The following is a 22,746-nucleotide window of genomic DNA, read 5'->3' as shown; positions in this document are numbered from 1 at the left end:
CACCTCTGACGGGGTTCAGGCGGCCGGCAACACGTATGCGTGTTTTCAGACATGTACACCACAGCTCACGTCACATGCGTGTTTTCAGACATGTACACCAAAGCTCACGTCACCCAAACTTGAACCACATGTTAGTGACATGCCATAGTCTGTCTTAATGGCTCCTGCCAAAACAGAACAATCTTCACACTGTGTCCTGTATGAACACTTTCCTGTAAGCATGTTCAGCAGTTCTTCCTAACAGGCAGTACGAATTCTTTTGGTTTGTTTTGGGACAGGGCTTGGGGCTTGGGACGGAAACATCCTGAATTTGGTGGTGGGAAGGTGTCATGGTGGTGGGACTGGTGTCTGATTAAATGCAATCAATATTGTGAACTAACTTATAAAATAAAAAAATTTTTAAAAAATATATGGGTTGGGGCAAAGACTCACCCCCACCCCCAGGCGGGCACCCAGGATACTGAAATCTGCACACGCATGCACACACACACACACATGCACACATGCATGAATTCTCACGCACACCCTCACCCCCTCACCTTCACATTCTTCCTTATATTCACCCCTTTCACTCACCCTCACCCTCACACGCACCCTCGTCCCCTCACACCCCCCCCTAACACCCGCTCACGGACACACTCACCCTTATGCACCCTCCCCCTCCCAGAGTCACACTCACACACACCCTCCCCTCACACCTGCAGCCAGAGGTGAGGCGGTGGGGGCCCAGTCCAGGCCTCGCCTGTGGACACTTGGAGAGCGGCCGCGTGGCCAGCGTGGGAAAGGCAGCTGGCCCCGGGCGCACACAGCCGGGCTCAGGATCGGGAGGCAAGTGGGTGCCAGCCGCTGGCTGAGCACTGTCAGCCTCACACTCGTGGGGCGGGCAGCTCCGACAGAGCGACGGCAAAGGGGCCCGGGAGCGCGGCACACCTCAGAGTTACGGTGCGGCAGGTCGCACAGTTTAACTGGAGAAGAAGCAGAGGGGGGCGGGGAGCAGTACGGGGGTCAGGGGCACTGGGGGGCAATACGGGGTCGGGAGTGCTGAGGGGGCAGTGCAGGGGTTCAAGCACTCGCCTGGCAATGTGGTGGCTATCACTTGGCTCAGAGCTCCAGCACCCCACATGGCTCCCTGAGCCCCGCCCAAAGTGATCCCTGAGCACAGAGCCCTGAGCACTGTGGGCTGTGGCCCAAAAACAAAATTCTCCTGTGGGCTGCCTGCTTACCTGCTTCCTCATGGTCCCTTTGGGGGTTGGGGGGGGGGGGAGAGTGGGAACTGACTTAGGGGCTCACCCCTTCCCTGGGACTCAGGGCAGGAAGCAGGTTTTCCTGAGGAGCCGGGAAGGGGCTGCAGTGTGCCCCTGGCCCACCCTGGCTGCAGAGACTCCCGAGTCCGGCTGGGCACTGCCGGGAGGGGCGGGGGCTCCAGGGCAACTGGACCTGGCGGCTGAGCCAGCCCGAAGCAAGCAGACGGGACCAGGGGCTCTGGAGGCCCCCTGGCAGGCCCGGCTGGGAGGGTGGGGTCCCGCGGGCTAACAGTTCCTGTCCTGCATCCTTGAGGGATATGGGGCCACCCACTCCGGTTCCTGCCCCCTGACACTGGGCTACACAGAGCTTCTGTTCACTGCTATGCTGCTACGCATGATTGCTCACACACACATGTACAGACATGCATATGCGCACACACATGCACACACACACAAGCAAACACACGCACAATACACACTCGCATACAGACACGCTTTGGCACAGTGGCGGGTCCCTGCGTGCTGCCTTCCTTTCGCTGGCGGCTACTCCGGCTCCGTGCTGGGGGGAGCACTCCCAGTGGAGCTCCCGAGGGGCCAAGACTCAACCCAGGTCCCCCCCATGCCAAGGTGCCCAGGCCTGGAGCCCTCCCGCCCCCCACAGTGCAGTGTGTGGGTCTTCTGACCCATCCGTCTGAGCCCCCTCAGCTCCTCCCCACTCACCCACTCCCTCCGCTACTTGGCGGAACCTTCTTTCTCCCTCAGAGTTCTTGGAGGTGGGGGGGACCCAAGGTCCTGCATCTTGGGTGCGTTCAGGGATCTGAGGTCAGTGGAGCCTCCGTGCAGTGAGAGGCGTCCACGGGGCATTCCCAGAGAATCTGCCCTGACGTTCAAGCTTTCCAGGGGCCCGAGCTCAGCTCTGGGTCCCAACATGCGGCCCGGAAACTGATTCGACAGGTGCCCGTGGCCCTCCAGCCCCTCCAGTGGGCAGAATCCACTCTGGGGGGGACAGAGGGAGCCGAGGGCGGGTCCTTAACTCTCCCAGGAGGCCATGGACAGGACCCCTTCCTCCCTGGCCCCTGGCTGCAGCCAGAGCCACCTCTGAGCCCCGGCCTCCCTATGGGGCTGTGTCCAGACGGCAGCGGACCCCAGGGCAGGGCTGGAGAGCTAGTACAGCGGGGAGGGCGTTTGCCTTGAATGCGGTCGACCCAGGTTCAATCCCCAGCACCCCACAGGGTCCCCTGAGCACCACCATGAGTGACCCTGGGTGCAGAGCCAGGTGTGTCCCCAAACCCCAACTCTCCTCCCTAAAATAAAGGAAAAGAAACAGGTGGGTGAGAGCCGGTGAGGAACTACCTCTCTTCTGGAATGTTCCTCAGGGCTGCTTTGCAAGTAGCCACTCCAGACAGGACCACTGTCCACGTGGCCACTACGCATGGACACTGAGTCTCCAGGCCACACTCCGAGTCCCCCCTCCCCTGTCCTTGAGCAGGATGTGGGGGGGATCGCAGAGGGCTGCTTAGTGGGGGGACAGTGGGGACCCTAGCGAGCCCTCACCTGCCGCCCCCTGGAGGCAAACCCCACTTCCATGTGGGGAGAGAAACTCCCTCCGTGAATGAGTGGTGAGGTGGCGGGGAGGCGGATGCTCAGAGGGGCCTGGGGGGGGAGCCCTGTGTTCCATCTCTGGCACCCCTGGGTGAGGCTCCAAAATGGAAACAAGGGGCGGAGCCATAGCACAGCGGGGAGGGCGCTGGCCTTGCACGCAGCCGACAGACCAAGGTTCAATCCCCAGCATCCCATACAGTCACAGAGCCGGGAGTAACCCCTGAGCACTGCCAGGTGTGGCCCCAAACAGAAACACGAACAAAACCAGAAACAAAAAGCTGGTCCTCTTTCCAGGGTAGCCGAACGTGCCCCTCTGGGCGGGTGAGCCGCCCGCATTTCCCAGCCGGCCACCGCGGCAAGGAGCAGAGGGCCCAGGGTGGAAACCCGCCGGGCTGAGCCCCCTCCCCACCAGTCTGCCCATCCCCACAGGGGTGCCGCACCCCAGACTCGGCGGGGCGCTCCCGTCCCGTGGGCTCCGGCAGCCTCGGGAGAGCGGGGGCTCCTTCTGGGCCCAGCACTGTCCCCGACTGCCAGCACAGCTGATGTGCCGCCCTTCGAACCATATTCAAACACCAAGTTTTAAAACTAACTGTAGGTGCCGGACGAGGCTGGTGGTGAGGGTGTGGACAGGAGCCCGCGCGCCTGAGGTCACCACAGAGCCAGAAGCAAAACTCGAGTCTGCTTATCCTGGATTCTGTGTCCACTCTGGGGCCCGGTCACCGACTCTCCCGTCCTCACCGGGCACCATCTGGTTCTGACCACACGCAGGGGGATCCGAGACCGCACATATCTGAAGCCCAGTTTCTCTTCCTGAGGGTCGCTCAGGGAATGCAGGGACCCTCCCCCCTCCCTGCTCCCCGGGGAATCTCAGCCCACAAGGCCACTGGTTCAGTCAAGGGCTGGAGGGTGTGAGTTGGGGATGACCTTGGGCATCCCAGTGGAGGTGCCAGGGATGAAACCAGAAACGGCCACGTGCCAGGCATGCTCCTTACCCGCTGTACTATCTTCTCTGGCCCCTGCACCCGTTTTCTTTTTTTTTTTGCTTTTTGGGGGGTCACACCCAGCGATGCTCAGGGGTCACTCCTGACTCTGCACTCAGGAATTATCCCTGGCAGTGCTCAGGGGACCATATGGGATGCTGGGAGTCAAACCCGGGTCAGCTGCGTGCAAGGCAAATGCCCTACCCGCTGTGCTATCGCTCCAGCCCCTGCACCTGTTTTCTTGCCTGCAAAAATGTGGTGTTTTCTGCCCTGTCTCCCCTGTGGGGCAGTGACCAATAGGAGTGGGGGGTGAAAACGCTCTGTAAGCTGGACAGTCCCCCTGCTTATCTGGCAGGGTCCTGAGCTACAGCAGGCGGAAGGGCGTTGACCCTGCATATGGCTGACCCAGGTTCGATCCCTGGCATCCCCAGGGCCCCCTGAGTCCTACTGGGAGTGATCCCTGAGCACAGAGCCAAGAGGGAGTCCTGAGCACTGCCATGTGCGGCCCTAAAACCAAAAATATAACAAAGAGGCGGGAGCGATAGTACAGGGCATTTGCACGTGGCAGACCACCCAGAATCCCAGGTGGTTCCCCGAGTACGGCCAGGAGTGATTTCTGATGTGAAGCCAGGAGTAACCCCTGAGCATCGCTAGGTAAGACTCCAAAATTAAGAAAATAAATAAGTAAGAATATAATAACATGCTCCTTTGTGAAAACTGACGGAGCCCCGGGCAGTCCGTGTTCACTAGAGGCACAGACGCCACTGCCGCCCCCTATAGCTCCAGGGCGCCAGCGCTCTTGGGCAGATGTCTGGTGCCATCAAAAATTCATGGGGAACAGCAGCTGTGCCCTCAGTGGGCCTGGGAGAGCTGTCCCCAAAGACTGCACAACAAGCTCTGAGAGAAGATAAAGGGCGGGGGGGGGGGAGCGGGGCTCAAAACCGTCTCCCAGGGACAGATGAGTCCCCGGAGACCCTAATGCCCCCCCTGCCCCCCGAGCAATGATTTGCTTCTTACGAGAACCGCTTCTGAGCCAGAGACACCACAGGGGGAAGACCCTGCCCTGCACACAGCGGACGCGGGTTCAATCCCCGCCCCCACCCATGGTCCTGAGGGGCACCAGGCGTCACCTCTAAGCAGAGTGTCACCTCTAAGCAGAGTGTCACCTCTAAGCAGAGCGGGGAGCAAGCCCGGGGCGTGGCTGAGACCGGCCCAACCACCAGCTGCCCCCCACAAAAGAATCATTTCCGGGCTGGGGGTTAGTGTCTTGCAGGTCCTATTCCAAGTGGCACTGCGTCCTCGGGTCAGCCCACAGAACCACTGGACTAGCCGGTTGAGAACCGCTTAGAGGCCCACCTGGGTCTTTTGAGTGCCACCTCGAAAACCCCGTCCCCCCCCCAAACAAAAAGCAGTAAAATCAAAAGCATCACTTGCAGGTCAGGGAGGCCTTTCGGAGGGCCGGAACATACGCTCTGCACGCAGGAGGCCTGGTTTTGATCCCCAACACCTCTTGGTCCCTGGGGCACCATCAACCGTGGCCTTGGGTCCCACCAGGTAGGACCCATAACCCAAGGCCAACCACCCTTCCTCCTCCAGCGGGCTGGTTCACATTTTACAGACCCAGAGTGCAAGATCTTGCCCCAGAGCTGGTCAGCGGCCCCCAGGCTCTGCAAGGAGGGCGGGAATGCAGGGGTCACTGTCCCCCCTGGGGTCCCAAGTCCAGGAACAAGGGCTCAAAGCTCAGCAGCATGAACACAGTCAGACGGAAAGTGTGGGCTACAGGGTACGAGGTGCCAGGTGTCAAGTCAGCTCTGTGCTCCCGACAACGCTCTCTGGGCCGGTGCTGGCGGCCCCAGGACACGCGGGAAAGGCCTGAGGATGCAGGGCCCCGAGAGCTGGGGGGGGGGGGGGGGAGTCTCTCCAGCCCAAGCCCAGATTCTTTTTTCTTTTTTGCTTTTTGGGTCACACCTGGCGATGCACAGGGGTTACTCCTGGCTCTGCACTCAGGAATTACCCCTGGAGGTGCTCAGGGGACCATATGGGATGCTGAGGATCGAACCCGGGTTGGCCTCGTGCAAGGCAAACGCCCTACCCGCTGTGCTATTGCTCCGGCCCCCCAACCCGATTCTTTCTACACCCCCCGCCCCCCAGCTGCTCTCAAACCTCATCCTGGCCCAGTGTCCTCACCGCTCATGCTCCATCCTTCCCCCTTTCCCAATCTCCCTCCGAGGACAGCCACGGCCATTCGCCCGCAGGCGCCCTGTCCAGCATCTGGTCTCTGCCGCCCGGTCCCCGGCTCCCCCCCACGGCCTTCTGACCAGGACCTGTGACCTGCACCTCCCCGGGTCCTCCCCGAGATGCCAGCGGCACAGGGAGGACCCGAGCTCCAGGCTCTAGGCCCTCACACGGCTCCTGCCGATGGGAACGGCGGGCGGGACGCTCACGCCCCTGAAAGGCCACGGGGGAAGGAGAGGACGGACGGAACGAAGAAGGGTGGCCCAAGGGACTCAGACCACGAGACCAGGAAGGAGGGCGCTCAGAGCCAAGAGGAAGCTCGGGGTGATCTGGTGTGGTGGCAGCTGGGCCAGAGCTTGGTGTCCCAGCTCCAGAACCCCCACACCACCAGACCCTGGAGAGGTGACGCTGGTCTTGCTCAGACCCAGGAAAGGTGAAGTTCTGTCTCCCCCTTCCCCACCCCTGCGGTCACACGCAATCTGGGGGACGGGGTAGTCCTGATGGCGGACCCAAGATCTTTTAGTCTGTTTTTGGTTCTCCCAAGGGGCGCTCAAGGTCCGGGCACCCGGCCAGCCCACAGGGCAACCAGTCAGCTTTGTCAGGTTTTGAGGCCACCCCTGCTGCGCTCAGGGCTGACTCCTGGCAGGGCTCAGGGGACCCTCCGCATGCAAGGCAAGAGCTCTCCCCACTGCACCATCTCCCTGGCCCTCTGGCTCCGGCCTCCAGGCAAGGGGCCAAGGATGTGGTGCTGCTTAGCACCTACCGCTTCATGCAGTGGTGGGCAACACCTGGAGATGCTCTGGGGACCACGTGGTGCTGGAACCCAGCCCAGGTTGGGCACAGGTCTCTCGGGTGCTCTAACCACTGTACTCTCCGGCCTTGAGAAAATCAGGTATTTTGGGGGTTTGTTTTGGCTTGGGGGGCCACACCCAGTGGTGCTCAGGACTTACTCCTGGCTCTGCATTCAGTGATCACTCCTGGAGGGGCTCAGGGGACCATATGGGGTCCTGGGGATTGAATCTGAGACCCCACAGTAAGTTTTTTAAGGTCCAGCCCCCACCCCACTACCAGACAGACAGACATTCCCCACTCTGGAACTGGGTTCCTGTAAGCAACCCCCTCCCCTGGGGGCAGCAGCTGGTGGAGGGAAGGCCCAGATTTGCCCCGTCCCCCTGCCCCCAGCCTCAACTGTACTGCCAGGGGCCTGCAGCGCACAGGGGGAGGGGCGTAAGAGCCTCATTTTGCAGGAGAGGAGTTAAAATTCTAGCATTGTCTTCCCATCCCCAAGGCACTAACTTCTTTCTCCTGGGCCCCCACAAGCCCAGCCCTTCGAGGGTGCGTGCTGGGTGGACGCCGACAGTGCCCCCGGGGGCGCCCGAAAACAGGTCCCTTCCTAGCACCCCAAGCCCCACCGGCTCCCCCCCATCCCTGGCGACCACTCAGGTCTCCCCAGAGGGCTGCGCGGGGCTGCCCTGGGCTGGGGGCCCCTCCGGCCCGCCCACCTGCCTCGAGCAGGCTTGCCCCCTCCTCCGGCGACTCGGCTCGGCAGGGTCCCTCGGTGGAAGCCCCACGTGCCCACGCGCCCACCCTCCCGGCCCGCCTCCCGGAGGGTAGCGCAGGCTTCTCCTCTCCCGGCACCCCCACACCTGTGTCCCCCCCGCCGCGGCTCGGCGCAAGCAGCTCCCCGAGCTCCCCGCGGCGCCTCCGGGGGACCGCGCCCCGGCCCCGCAGCCCCCCGCGGGCGCCCCCGGCCCGGCTCCCGCCTCCGGCGCGCGGGGCTGCGGGCCCGGCGCGCGTCCCCGGCCAGAAACTTTCAATGGAAGCGGCCGGCGGGTGGGGAGAAGGGGCGGGGAGTCCGCGCCGGCCCCCCGCCCCCGCGCCACTTACCATCTTGCTCACATCCATGACCGAGGCTGGGGCCGCCCTCCCCGGGCCGGCCCGCGTCCCCGCGCCCCCGCTCGCCGCGCCGGCTAGTGCGGCCCCCGCCGGGCCATGCTGCGGGGCGCGGCCGCAGGCGCCCGCCGAACCGGGAGGCGGCGGCGGCGGGACCGCGGCTGCACCAGAGAAAGGACAGGCGCGGGGAGGGGGCGGCGGGGAGGAGGCCGGCGGGAGGGGGCGGGGGGCGGGGGCGGAGCGCCGGGAGGGGGAGGGGAGGGGGAGGAGCGCGGGGAGGGGGCGAGGGGAGGACTGCCGGGGGAGGAGCACAGGGAGGGGGAGGCGAAGAAGAGTGGGGAGGGGGAGAGGGGAGGGACAGGGAGAGGGGGAGGGAGGAGGGGGAAGAGAGCGGGGGAGGAGCAGGGGAAGGGGGTCGGAGCAGCATGGGGTGGGGAGGAGCGCGGAGGAGGCGTGGCAAGGCAGAAGGGGCGGAGACTGATATGGGGGCGTGGCGAGGGCGGAGGCGTGCTTAATACGGGGCGTGGTTATAGGGGCGGGGCAAGGGCGGGGCGGGACCGGGCGCGGAGCCGCAGCGCGCACCGGGGGCGGGGCGGGGGGGGGGCGCGCGCGGAGCCCCCTGCGGGCCCGGAATCTCGAAATCCGCCGGAGGCGCCCCTGGTGGGAGGGGGCGGTTCCGGGGGTGTGTCGGGGGGGCGGGTGGCCCGGATTCCGGGCGTCTCGAGGCTGTGATTTGAATAACAAAAGGCTGAATCTCCGGGCCCGGGCGCCTGGGGGAGCCGGGCCGGGAGCGGGGCGGCCGGGGGCGCGGGGGGCTCGGGCCGGGGGCGGGGGAGCCTGGGCCGGCGCGGGGGAGGGGGAAGCACGGCGGTCGCACATTCCAGAGGGAGCAGGGGCGTCACTCGGCCCCTCCCGCTGCGCTTCGCCGGACAAAGGCGGGCCCCGGGCCCCTGCGGGATGCGCCCTGAGCGCGGGGTCCGCGCCCAGGGACCCCCTTCCCTCCTTTCGCCCGCGGCGCTGCGAGGGCGGCCCCCGCACGCCCCGTAGCAGGTGCCCAGCCGGCCCGCGTCCCCCGCGGGTCGGCGCGCCCAGGGCTCTGCGGCGCGGAGACGCGCACAGCCCGGGCGGAACCCGAGGCTGGACCGAGCCCGCGGACCAAACAGGTGTGAAGACCCAGGTGAGGTAGCCGGCACCGTCCCCGCGGAACCTCCGTCTCTCGGTGCTTCCCACGAAGCGGCGGGGCACCCACACTCAGGGCAGCACCCCCGGGCCCCCATCCTGGCTCCCGTCCCTCTACATCAGCCCTCAGTGTGGGATCCAGGCCTGGACCTGCTCCGCCCCGGCGTGCCAGAAGACCCGCCTCCATCCCAAACAGGCTGCCTGCCGGATAGTGCAATGGGTAGGGCGCCTGCCTGGTAAGCCGCCCATCGGGATTTGATCCCTGTCGGGAATGATCCCTGAGAGTGGCACAAAACCAAAAAAGGGACATGAAACTTGATGTTAGGGGTTTTCATTTCCGTTCAACCCCCAACCCTAGTAGCCCTGCCAACAGTTGTCACATCCTGTCCCCGCCCGTGCCAAGGCTGCTCTGTGTCTTGGGGCACCGTGCTCCAACCAGGGAGGGCTGCCCCAGTCTGACCCAGCCTGCAGGGCTCCCACACGCCCTTCTACTCACCCAAGTCTCCGAGAGTGGACCCCAGCATCCACGGACAGGGCTGGATGGAAACACTGTCTCCCCCTCCTCCGAGCCCCAGGGATCAGGTAGCCAGCCCAGCCCAGCCCTGGCCACCAACACAGGAACTCGGATTATCTGCTGCTTGATGAAATGTGCCACCATCTGGGGGGTGCAGGGGGCGGGAGACAGGGGCCAATGCTCAGGCCCAGTGGTGCTCAGGGGTCCCCAGGGCCACACCCAGCAGGATGAAGTGTGTGACACGCACCCCCGGAATCAAACTGGGGTCTTTGGGCATACGAGGCACATGCCCTTGACCCTGACCTACCGCCCTAGTTCGCATCATTGACTGGAACCGAGACCAGAAACAACCCCTTTCAAAACAGTGTCCCCAAATATCAAGCACCGAGGAATCCGCTCAGCAGAAGAGGCATAAGACCTGCTTCAGGAAACTCTAAGTCACTTCCGAAGAACTGGAGGAGGTTACCAGGAAATGGACAAATGCTCTGTGATTGCGAACGGGAAGAATAGACAGGGTGAAAATGACCAACCCGCCCAAACTTAAGATGCAATGCAGGGGCTGGAGAGATAGCACAGAGGGTAGGGCGTTTGCCTTGCACGCGGCCGACCCGGGTTCGAATCCCAGCATCCCATATGGTCGCCTGAGCACAGCCAGGGGTAATTCCTGAGTGCAGAGCCAGGAGTAACCCCTGTGTATCGCCAGGTGTGACCCAAAAAGCAATAAAAAAAAAAAAAGATGCAATGCAATCAGCAGTCAGAATTCCATGACATTCTTCAAGGGCTTAGAACGCATGATAATAAAAGTGGTGTGAAGCCATAGAACACCAGTAGTGGAGACCAGCCTGAGGGAAGAGGCTGTGAGAGATCCAGGTTCCGGCTTTCAGCTCCACGCTGAGTCTAAGCCAGAAAGGCTCGTCCTAGGATAAGGATGGATGGTAAGGCGCTGGCCTTGCATGCAGCCAACCCGGGTTCGATCCCCAGCACCCCACAGGGTTCCCTGAGCACCACCAGGTGTGATCCCTGAGCACAGAGCCAGGAGTAAACCCTGAGCACTGCCGAGTGTGCCCACACATGCCAAAAAAAGAAAAAAGAGTGGAGAAGAGATGAACAGACACTTCAGGAAGAGGTCATACAGGTGGCAGCGAGTGTATGAAAATGAGCCCATCGCTTATTAGCAGGGAAATGCAGATCAGAATAATAAATACCATCTCACACCTGCAATAAGGTCCTATATATACATATATATGTATGTGTGTATATATATATACATATGTTTTTAAAGGTGAACAACTAATGTTAGAGGTATGTGGTAATAAAGAAATGCTTATTTATTCACTGCTGGCATGTAGTTTAGCCTCTCTGGAAAACACTGTGGTGATTTCTCAAGGATAGAGCTCCGGGGGCTGGAGCAATAGCACAGCAGGGTAGGGCGTTTGCCTTGCACACAGTCGACCCAGGTCCGAGTACCAGCATCATACCTATGGTCCCTCAAGCACCGCCAGGAGTAATTCCTGAGTGCAGAGCCAGAAGTAACCCCTGAGCATCGCTGGGTGTGCCCCAAAAAGAAAAAAAAAAGGAATAGAGCTCCCATATGACTTTGCACTCAGCTGACCTGGGTTCTATCCACTTCTTGACATACACCCCCAAACCACAAAAACACTCATTTGAGAGGATATATGCACACTTAGGATCAGCGCAGTGCTAAGTGTAGTCGCCAGGGTATGGAAACAACCCAAACACTACGTGAGCGGTCAGTGGATAAAGGAACTATGGCATATGCACAGACAGATGCAACAAACAGCATTAGCAGAGCTACATGGCAGAATACTATGCAGCCATAAAAAAAAGATGAACTCAGGCAGTTTGCTGCAGCCAGGATGGAACTGCGTGGTATACAAAGTGGAATGCGCCCAAGGGACAGACAGCAGACACTCACTTCTCTGTGGTCTACAGAGGCATAAGAGGAGAGCATGGAAGGTTTCAAATGATGGCAAACCCTTGGCCCGGGATTACAGAAATGAGATGCCACGGAAGGAGAAAGCGGGGCGGGGGAAGGGGAGAAGCAGGGTTATTGATAACATAAGGACCTTGGTCCAGGGTCGTGGACAGCTCGGTGGTGTGCAAGTGAGGCGTTGGGCTGGAGAGACAGGGCAGTGGGGAGGAGGGCACTAGTCTTGCACGTGGTCAGCCTGGGTTGGATCCCCGGCACCCCACATGGTCCCCCGAGCACCACCAGGAGTGATCCCCATGTGTGGAACCAGGAGTCAGCCCTGAACATGGCCGGGTGTGGCCCCCACACAAGCACACAAGTACGGCAGGGCATAGCTGCGGGAGAAAGCCTGAAGGGCAGAGTCCTAGAGACGTTGGTGGACACGAGCTGCCCTCTGGCACATCCTTGGGAAGCAGGGATCCGGGCATGCAGAGGCAGAGAAGCTGCCTCGCACCCACTGCATCTCCTTCCATCCACAGATGCCACCCACTGTCTCCCGGGGGGACGGCTTGGAGCCCCCGTCCTGCCCTCACTGACCATCATTCCCTCCGTCGGCTGAAACCGGCAGCGCGTGGTGGCTGAAACCAGAGAAGCGGACCCAAACCCCACGCGGGTGCCCAGACGGGGGCAGGACCCCATGGCAGGCAGGGTCACACGCGGCAGAGGTAGGACGGATGTGACCACAAGCCAAGCACCGTGGGCAGCCACCCCCGGCATGACGGGGACACCAAGAGCCTCTCCAGGAGACTGGGCGGGTGGCCCAGAGGCTGCCATCCCTCAAGTTATTTCCCAAGGCCCTGGGGAGCCCCAGGGCGGGGGGGGGGGGCTGTGGAAGGTCGAGGTCGGCAGGACTCGGTGTGACCTGCCCACCTCCAGGTCTGAAACAGGAAATGAAGAAACAAGTCAGAGGGCAGCGGCAGATAGAGCCGGCCCCTGCGCCCCCCCCCAGGAAGGCTGGGTCCCCGCTGCAGGGACACGCCTGTCGCCAGTCCCAGGACGGCCCAGGGAACTGGCATTTTAGAGTTCCCCCAGGGGGTGCTGGTGAGCAGCCAAGACGGGGGAACAAGGCTGGGGGGGTGCCCAGGGTTCCCGCCCTGGCCCTGGCAGCCGCCCAGGGTGCAGGAGGCGAGGAAGGGCGGCATTTCCCTTAGCACCGCTCCGCTGGGAATTTCCCAGCCTCCACCTGGAATTTTCCATCCCTTGGCCAAAGGCTCTGCACAGGCAAAGGTTCTGGAACCCTCTGGGCGCCAAGGGATTTCTTTCCCCTGTCCACGGCCCCCTCCCCCCAGATTACCTCCCCCATCTCACCCCCTCCGGGCCTCGGCGGTGTTTTTGATATCACAGGGGTTAAGGGGGGGCGTGGGGGCCCCCCAAGCAGGGCCTGCCGGCTCCTGAGATGCTTTCAAGGCAGCTGATTGCCAGAGCCTCTCAGGGAGGCCTTGGGTGGCCAGTGGGCACGAGGGGCTGTGAGAGGCACAGCACGGAAGCCTGGCGCCCGCACACAGCCTGGAAACCAGGACGTGGGTGCCCCACGTGCCAGAGTGCCCCGTCCCCGGCCACCCCTGTCCCTGCACGCAGGACTCTCGGCTCTCCCACGGCCCTGCCCGGGGCTGCCAGCTCCTTCCCAGGAGGGCACGGCCAGGAAACGCCCCGACCAGCCAGCTAGCGGGCAGGGACCTGCCCAGGAGCACGACCAGCTCAGAGGTACCAGCTCAGGTCTGGGGCGGGCCTGAGCCCCTTCCGGGTTCACACAGTCTTGCAGGAAGCCGGCCTGGCTCCCGCCTTGAGGGGGGCAGGGGGAGGGAGAGGAGGGGAGGGGAGAGAAAGGAAAATACAGCCCCACGGCCCCCCTGCCCCCACAATTGACCCCGAGTTATTTTTAGGTGCTTGTTCAGCCCACACATTCCACTGCATGTGCCCTGACGTGGGCTGTGCGGGCCGCAGGGAGGGGGGTGAGCACCGGGCCACTGGAGGAGGAGGAGGGAGAGCGAGAAGGGGCGCGACCCCCAACTCTGCAAGTCCCGTGAGAGAAGCCCGGAGCTCAGTCCCACGCCCGTGATGTCATGCTGGGTGGAACCTGGGCAGAGGAGGGCAGAGGCCAGCCTGGTCAGGGGTGGGCCTGGGCGAGTCACTCTATCCTTCCTGCCTTGGTTTCCCCATCTCGGAAACAAGGTGCATTGGTGCATGTGAGGAACCCAGTATGTTGAAGGGCTGAGATCACCGGAAGCCTTAGAACTGTCAGGGCCAGGAACTTTCATTTAAAATAGTCGAGGGGCCGGGGCGATAGCACAGCGGGGAGGGCGTTTGTCTTGCTCAAGGCTGACCCTGTTCGATTCCCAGCATCCCATATGGTCCCCCGAGCACCGCCAGGGGTAATTCCTGAGTGCAGAGCCAGAAGTGACCCCTGTGCATCGCCGGGTGTGACACAAAAAGTAAAAATTAATTAATTAAAATAGGGGGGCAGAGGGCCAGGGAGATCGGGCAGCGGGGAGGGCACTTGCCTTGCATGAGGCAGACCCAGGTTCAATTCCCGCATCCCATACGAAACCCTGCGCACCGTAAGGAGGGATCCCTGAGCACAGAGCCAGGGGTCAGCCCTGAGCACCACCGGGTGTGGCCCCAAAATAAGCAAAATAAAACTTGTGTAAGAGCAACAGTCTGACCGGAAGTGGGATGGACAGAACACCAGTCCCACAGCGGAGGGAGGAGAAATCCTCTTGGCTTTTAGGCCAGGCCGTGGGGGCACGTCAGGCGGTCCTCAGGGGGCCAGGCAGTCCTGAGGATGGACCGGGAATCTCTTTTATGCACATCCTGCCTTCAGCCTCCCCAGCTTCCCGGCCTGAGACCTTCTAGGATCAGGGCTCAAATATGCTCCCAGATTTTGCTGGAGGCAGCAGAGGGCAGGTGCCTTGGCGACGAGAGGGAGGGAACTGCAGCTCAGAGGAGGACTGGCCCCTGTGTGGTCCCCATGAGGCTCAGGGCCCCGCGATAACGCAGCTGCCTGGGGCCCCTCACCATGACTCTGGCCAGGGTCCCTGGCATGATTTCTCGGACAAGCACCCGTATAGCACTGTATAGCACCCCACAAAGGGACCAGAAATAAAAATGGGGTGAGGCACAGGGGTGGGGTGTCGAGGCTGCGGCAAACGCGGGGGCTGGTGGACGTCTGGACTCCATGCACGAGATTCTCTCCTGCCCTAGTGGGCCCTGGATGTCTCCGTTGACTAGAACTCAGACACGAGAAGGAGCGCCCCCCCCCTTGGTGGCAGCTGAAAATAAACCTGAGACGAGGCGGGGCCACATGTGCAAACAGCAATACCCAAGATGTGTGGCTGACCGGACTGTGATGTGAAAACAGTCAGTGGGCGTCCCTGGTGGGAGGGCAAACCGGTGTTATCCTACGCCTGGGGCAAGGGTTTCGACTTTGGGGCGGCTGATCTCTCTATTGATCGCTTCTTGGGTCACACCCAGCAGCGCTCAGGGGTGACTCCTGGTGGTGCTCAGGAGACCATAGGGGGTGCAGGGATCGAACCCGGTTGGCCATGTATAAGGCAGAAGCTCTACCCTCTGCACTATCACCCCAGCCCCGTCCTGGCGTGATTAAGTTCACTGATGGACCTCTTCTGAGGGGGAGGATCACTAGGCTTCGGGTGAATGCTAGAGGCAGAACAGTGACTCGCTCGGAATCTGGTAGCTCCTAACCCTCCCCTTCATCTCCTACCTTCCTCTTCTTCGCCTCAAGCCCTCTGTCCCAGGCATCCTGGTCCTCCCTCCAGCAGACCTGTTCCTACCCCGGTGCCTTTGCACACACTGTTACCTCTGCCCGAAGGCGCCGGTAGCCTCCGCTCCGGCCTCCACTTCCCCACGATCCGTGATTACACCTCCTCTCTGGTCCTCTCATCCAACCCCTGCCTACCCCTCCACACACAACACTCTCCCCCCCTCCCCCACTTACAATCTGCATCCTGCTACCCACGTGCTTGACTTCCGTGTTGGCGCCAGGTCTGGGAGGGCCGTCCTGCCCGGCTGGTGACCAGCATCCCACGGTACCTGTATTCTCTCCGCCCAGCCAAACTGGGCTCCACTTCCAAGAACTCCATTCCCTGCAGGGTTCTGAAGCAACGTGACACAGCAGGGCAGCCATGACAGGGAGTCCGTGATGGGGTGGCCATGATGGGCGGCCATGATGGGCAGCCATGATAGATCAGCCATGATGGGGTGGCCATGATGGGGCAGCCATGACAGATCAGCCATGATGGGGCGGCTATGACAGATCAGATATGATGGGCAGCCATGATGGGGCAGCCATGACAGATCAGCCACAATGGGGCAGCCGTGATGGGGCAGCCATGACTGATCAACCATGATGGGGTGGCCATGATGGGACGGCCATGATAGATCAGCCATGATAGGGCAGCCATGACAGATCAGCCGTGATGGGCAGCCATGATGGGGCAGCATGAGAGATCAGCCACGATGGGGGCGGCCATGGCAGATCAGCCATGATAGGGCAGCCATGACAGATCAGCCGTGATGGGCAGCCATGATGGGGCGGCATGAGAGATCAGCCACGATGGGGGCAGCCATGGCAGATCAGCCACGATGGGGGCGGCCATGGCAGATCAGCCACGATGGGGCGGCCATGACAGATCAGCCACGATGGGGGCGGCCATGGCAGATCAGCCACTATAGGGCGGCCATGCTCTTTTCTGCTCTAGTGCCAGGCCCCACCCTGGCTCAGGGCCCCTGGCACACTGTCACCGCTGTGCTGTCACGTGGTGTGCAGGAAGCGTCTCTGCTCCGTGGGAGGACACCGGCTCTCTACACTGTCTCTCGCCTTCCCAGCCGCCTGCTCCGTGGTGGCCCCCTCAGCCAGGCGGAAAGACATTGGGAGAGGAAGCCTCAGTTTCCCCAGGCGGGCTGCCCAGCAGTTTTGTTTCAGCTGTTCCACCCTGCGTTCTAAGCTTCCTGCCAATCCCTGGGCCATCCCTGAGCGGCCACCACTCCACAGGGCTGGAACCCCGCCCGGCCCCGCGCAGACAGCAGCCTGTCGTACCCCCCACCAGTCGGAGAGAAACGGTCCCCACAGCCAGGAGGGAGACCTCGGCTTCCAACAGACAGACCCCGGCCACACGGCGTCCCTGGGGAGCAGACAGGGACCCGCCCCACTTGGAGGAGAAACACAGACCGTTTCCTAAAACCCCCAAACGACACGTACTTCGTTCTATATTCAACTCCTCCCTGCTGGGGAATTCCTTTCGCTTCTATTTCCAATTCGAAGCATCTTTATTATATATATATATATATATTTATTTATCTATTTGCTTCTAGGGTCACACCGGTGATGCACAGGGGTTACTCCTGGCTCATGCACCCAGGAATCACTCCTGGCAGTGCTCAGGGACCATATGGGATGCTGGGAATCGAACCCGGGTTGGCCGTGTGCATGGCAAACGCCCTACCTGCTGTGCTGTCACTCCAGCCCCTATAATTCAATATCTAACTCTTGGAAATATTGAAGAATTTGGGAGCAGTGGAGGAAAGAGACCCGCTGTCTCTACATCGACCTAGTCTGGGGACTCACATGCCTCCCCCAAGCCTCCTCCTCCCTGCTTCCCCGGCCCTCCTGGGAACCCTTCACCGAGACCCCTCCAATGGGGTGGGGGTCCCCAGAGGCTTTCTCTTGGTTCTGCCCGTTGGTCACGGCCAGGTCCTCAACCCACTCATGTTTTTTTTTTTTCTCCCTTTCTCTTTTCCGTTCATTTCAGCTACACAGAGAAGCAAAGAGCTACCGAGCCTCCTGCAGGGCTCAGCACTGCTCGTTCCACGGCCACTTCAGGCCACCCCGGGTGGCATTGAACACCTTCCCCACGGGGCCCTGGGCGGCGGTACAGCAGGTCGGGCACAGGACTTGCACGCAGCCGGCCTGGGCTCAGTCCCTGGTGCCCCATCCCCAGAGCCCAGCCAGTTGTGACTTGAAAACAAATCAAAAGCTCTTAGAAATGCTGTTTACATGGAAAGTCTGTTTAAATTAAAAAAATAACATTTTGTATTTGGAATTTTGGGAATGACCCCTGAGCACAGAGCCAGGAGCTAGCCTTCACCACGGCCAGGCCCCCAAACAGCACCCTACTTCCACCCCCCCCAATCTTCCCCAGCTTGTCTGTGTGCCTGCCTCATGCCCCCAGGGCTGCCCACCCTGAACTGGGGTTTATCACTCCCCAGCTGCTTCTCATTCCCCGACAGCTCACCGTGTGCCTGATGAACACACAACTGCTGCCACGGGTTCAAACGGCCACAGCTCTTCATTCTTTTGTTCTGTTCTGGGGCCACACCCGGTGACCTCAGGGTTCACTCCTGGCTCTCTGCTCAGGAATCACTCCTGGTGGTGCTCAGTGGGCCTCATGGGGTGCCAGGGATCGAACCTGGCTCCACTGCGTGCAAGGCAAGCGCCTTCCCCGCTGTGCTCTCTCTCTAGGCTCTTCATTCTTACGTCCTAAGGAGATGTTCAACTCCCGCCTGCATTTTCCTGGCTCCAGCACCTCAATATTTTAGAGCTGCCCTTTGCCGACAGGTACGGCCATGACCTGGCACCCGCACCCCAGTATCTTCCCGATTCCTCCCCCTTTCCACTGTCACCATCTTACAGCGAAAGAGAGGTTCCTGGCTGATTTCATGAATTCCACGCGGCCTTTGATTTTTGGGCCAGGCGCACTTGATTTATTTATTCAATTCTTTGGGGACCACAGCTGGCGGTGCTCAAGTCACTCCAAACAGAGCCGGAGAACCCTGGGGTGCGGGGGATGGATCTCAGGCTTCCTGAGTGTGAGTCTTGCCCTCAACGCATTGACCTCTCCCCCACCCTGCTGGGCACTTTCAGACAGCTTCCAAGAGGTCCCCGGATCAGGGTCCTCGACAGCCCCCAGCATGGGAGACGAGGGCCCGCAGGTCCCGGCCCTTAGCTGGCATCTGACATGCACGCCTGACATTTCTGCCAGTCTGACGGCTGCGGCAAACCTCCCTGTGTATCTTCCTCCCACCCCACCCGGCCTCTCTCTTTCTGTCTGTCTGTGTGGTCTGGGGGCCACGCAGTGGTGCTCACGGCTTCCTCCTGGCTCTGTGGTAGTGCTCAGAAGACACCAGATTGATGCTGGGGCTCAAACCCGGGCTGGCGGCTGCAAGGCAAGTGCCCTCCCTGCACGCTCTGGCTGGGCCCTCGCCTCTATCCCTGTCCCTTCCCCTCGGGGTTGTCCGCCCGCCCCTGGGGTAGATCCGTGCTAGTCCTTTGTGGATTCTCATGACAGCTTCCTGCGCCAGCCCTCGGCCTGCATTTTGAGTCGACAATGGCACTGTTGTTGGCAGAGGGGGCTGCCTTATTGATCTTTATGTTGCTGCTTCGGGGCTGAAGAAGGCTCCCCGCTCTGGGAAGGCAGGGAACGGTTTTCAGTCCAGCAAGCTGCACCTCACTTCTTTTTCTCCCGGGAAAGCCGTTGCTTCCATCTCGTGTGGCTAAGCTTCTGGGGTTCAGGCTCCCACAGAAACTGATGGGACGACCAGGGTCCTGGTTTATCTCGGGGAGCAGGACCCCGGGAAGTGCCGGAAGGACTCCGGGGGACTCTGCTACTAGCTGCTGAGCGTCTGTGCGGCTGAAAGAACTGTCCTCGACTTCCTGCTTCCCTTCGTCTGGGGGCTCACTCCCAGCGGTGCTTGGGGGAGCAGTGCTGGAGGGTCACAATGAGGCTGGCTGCGTGCAAAGCTCGCACTTGGACCCCGCGCCCCCTCTCACCGGCCCCGGGACCGTCTCTCGTAGAGTGTATCTATGTGTTTGTGGGGACGGGTTTTTAGGGTGTCTGGGTGCCCTGTGGGGCTGTCAGCAGGAGTCCCCCGGGGCTCCAAAGGCCTCCCAGGAAACAGAGCGAGCCTCTCCACACCCCACTGCCTTCCCAGTCTCAGTGACCCCCCACTCCCACCCCGGGATCCCGACACCCCAGCTCTTCCCAAGCCCTAGCGATCTGATTGATTGATCATCATGCCCCTGAAGTTTCATCCCTGCACTCTCCTGCCCCCACTCCTGGCTCCCCGTCCCCGTCACGCTGATCTGCTCAGCCCCCCCCCCCACCCCCCACCCAGACCCAAAGCTGCACCTGCCAGGGCCTCCAGGCAAAGCCTCCGTGCTGGCTCTCTGGGGCCTGGCCCCGCGCCCAGGGCCAGCAGCTGCCACTGCACCCTCCCTCCCTCCCTCCCTCCCTCACGCCCTCCCCCGGGGGCCTCTGGTCCTCTCCAGGGACCGCTGCCCGAGGCAGCCGTGGGGACTCAGCTCTCAGAGCCTCCTGCTCGGGCTCCTAGCAGCAAACTCCGAATCACTCAACGAGCTGCCACTGGGAGCCCGCAGCCGAGAAGGACCCCTGTGGCTGGGGGTCCCTGTGGAGTGAACAGCCCACACCGGTGCCTCCTGCTCCGCCAGGGCCCCTTCAGCCTCCCCTGGGCGCAGCTCCACGCTGGGCCTTCCCAGGTGCCCTGCCTCCATTCCGCAGAACCTTCTGGACTTCCAGCAGGCCACCCGGCTGGCAGGCCAACAGGGCGAAGGCGGGGGAGACCCTGGTTCTCTCACTGTCCTCTGGTTCTTGGTTCTTTTTCAAACTTGCTGAGGGGGCCACCCGGATGGCTCACTGGGGCCTCACACCCGGGAGGCATGCGCTCGGCTGTCAGGAAGTCTGACCGTGGTTTTAGTTTTGCTTTTTTGGGGGGGCCACACGGGGGGGGGGCAGAGGGCATGCTCAAGGGCTACTTCCAACGTGGTGCTTGATGGTGCCGGGGGCAGGCAATGCTGAGCGTCCACACTGGGCCCACCCTTCAGGACCCAAAGCTCCCGCTCTGGCCTTCTGAGGGTCTCCTCCGCCCTTCACTGCGCTTGACTGTAAAGACAATGTCCACTCGTGAGAAACATTGCATGCGCATGTGTCCACGCAATGTCCATATATGGGACAGGCGTGAACATACAAATAAAACTCGGGCTGTGCCCAGCACTGGAGGGCAGCCAGTGTCTTGGGGGACGGGTGGTGACCCCGTTTGTGTTTCCCTGGGAGCCCACCCCGCACAGCCCGGGGGCCGGGGGGGCAGGGCAAGCCTCTTGGGTCCTCAGGCCACGGCTGGGGGTCCAGGGCCAGGCAGACGACGCCACAGGAAACTGAGTTTGAGGCCTGAGGGTTTGGGGGGCTGGTGGCTTTTCCCCTTCTGTTTGGGTTTGTCTGGGTCATCCCCTGTGCCGCCCAGGACTCACTCCTGGCCCTGCACTCCAGGCTCCGTCCAGGGCACCGTAGGGGGTGCCAGGGATGAGCTCGGGCTGGCACCGGGCGAGGCAAGCGCCCTCCCCACTCTACTAGTCCTGCTGCCCCGAGTAATCCTATTTTTAGGATTCTTGACACCCGGCATCAAGTTCCTTTCCTAAAAGTAGCACACCGGTATATTTTTTCATCAGAAAAGTACCTGTTTGGTACATCTTGTCATGATTCAGCTTTGCCATGAGGCAAGAAAATGTATCTTTTTCAGATCAATGTGTATTTTACTAGTTTTCCTCGCCTCTAGGCAAGCACTTCCTGCCTCTGCGCGTAGTCCTTGCTGTCCGTTTACCTGCTGGCGCCTGTCTCAGCTCTCACCTGCTCGCACACTCGCTGCCGTGGGTTTCCTCCCTCGGGCAGATTCGGGGAGGCGCTGACGGCGACCCTCCACCCAGTGGGCTCAATTCTCAGCTCAACGTCAGGGTGTGGGGAGACGTGGTACTGTTTCTCGGGCCTAGCGGTGCTGGCTGGGCTGAGGACCCGAGGGCCATGCCAGGTGGTGCTCAGGGGCCCACGTGGTGCCAGGAGTCAGGTCAGCATTCGACACATGCGTAGTTCTATAACAATCTCCCAGGCCCCAAACATATCTCTTTTTTAATAATATCTATAATTTTTTTCTTTTTGGGTCACACCCGGCGATGCACAGGGGTTACTCCTGGCTCTACACTCAGGAATTACTCCTGGCGGTGCTCGGGGGACCATATGGGATGCTGGGAATCGAACCCGGGTTGAAGGCAAATGCCCTCCCCGCTGTGCTCCAGCCCTATCTATAAATTTTTAACCTTTTACTAACAATATTATCAACACCTTTTGTCTTTGCTTTTGTTTTGGGGTAACAGCTGGTGGTGCTTTGGGGGACCCTACATGGTGCCAGGGATCAAACCCGGGTCAGCCACATTCAAGGTAAGAGAGAACCTTAATTACCCCGGCATTATCTATCCCTCTGGCTCAGGATTATTTTTTCCTTAAACTCTTCCGGATTAGAGCAAAGCAACAGTACAGCAGGTAAGGCCCTAAGCCTCGCATGCGGGCGACCCCGGGTTCGATCCCTGGCATCCCATCTGGTCTCCCGAGTCCCACCAGGAGTGATTCCTGAGTGCAGAGCCGGGAGGAGTCACTAAGCACTGCTGGGTGTGGCCTCAGAACCAATAAAATAAAGTAAAATAAAACAAAACAGCCCCCAAGCCACTCCTTCCCCTTGGCCTCCTACACCTCGTTCCTTCTTATTCTCACAGCATGGAGGCCAGGCATGGAGACCCGGCTGGGATCCAGGCAAGGTGCGAAGCGTGTTTTGAAGCACGTCGTACCAGTTGGGCCCAGCGGTGGGGAAGCTGGGCCGATTCTTTCCACTTGCAGCCGAAAAACACTCAGAGAAGAAGTTCAAGGTCAAGGCGACAGAAACGGGCTCCAAACCTGGACAATGTGACCCTATGGCCCACAGTTTTATCTACAATCAGTCTTCGTACCATTCAGAAATATAAAGGAGTGAGGACACTTTCTATATGCTGCTATGGGAGCGAAGAATCTAGATATTTGGTCCATCCCAAAGGCACAATTCTGGACGAGCAGTTGCTTAAGAAGTGGGCAAGGGGCTGGAGCGATAGCATAGTGGGTAGGGTATTTGCCTTGCACGTGGCCGACCCGGGTTCGATTCCCAGCATCCCATATGGTCCCCTGAGCACCGCCAGGAGTAATTCCTGAGTGCAAAGCCAGGAGTGACCCCTGTGCATCACCAGGTGTGACCCCCCCCCAAAAAAAAAAGAAGTGGGCA

The 22,746-nt window shown here is 61.1% G+C and overlaps 1 protein-coding gene across 3 annotated transcripts in view; it reads right to left on the bottom strand.

Annotated features, from left to right (window-relative positions):
- Positions 1–22,746, bottom strand: part of HIP1 (huntingtin interacting protein 1) — an 88,895-nt gene that overhangs the window by 44,921 nt on the left and 21,228 nt on the right. The window contains exon 1 of one of the 3 annotated variants that reach the window (XM_055134697.1): positions 7,949–8,101. The exons of the other annotated variants lie outside the window; for them this stretch is intronic. Within the exon in view, the coding sequence (XP_054990672.1) occupies positions 7,949–7,966 (18 nt within the window). The 5' untranslated portion in view covers positions 7,967–8,101. Of the gene's footprint in view, positions 1–7,948; positions 8,102–22,746 lie in introns of those variants that run through there. 3 annotated transcript variants of the gene reach the window in all.

This window comes from Sorex araneus, chromosome 4, assembly GCF_027595985.1.
Source record: "Sorex araneus isolate mSorAra2 chromosome 4, mSorAra2.pri, whole genome shotgun sequence".
NCBI classification, from domain to species: domain Eukaryota; kingdom Metazoa; phylum Chordata; class Mammalia; order Eulipotyphla; family Soricidae; genus Sorex; species Sorex araneus.
The sequence above is the reverse complement of the archived record's forward strand: the minus strand, read 5'-3'. Positions and strand labels throughout refer to the sequence as shown.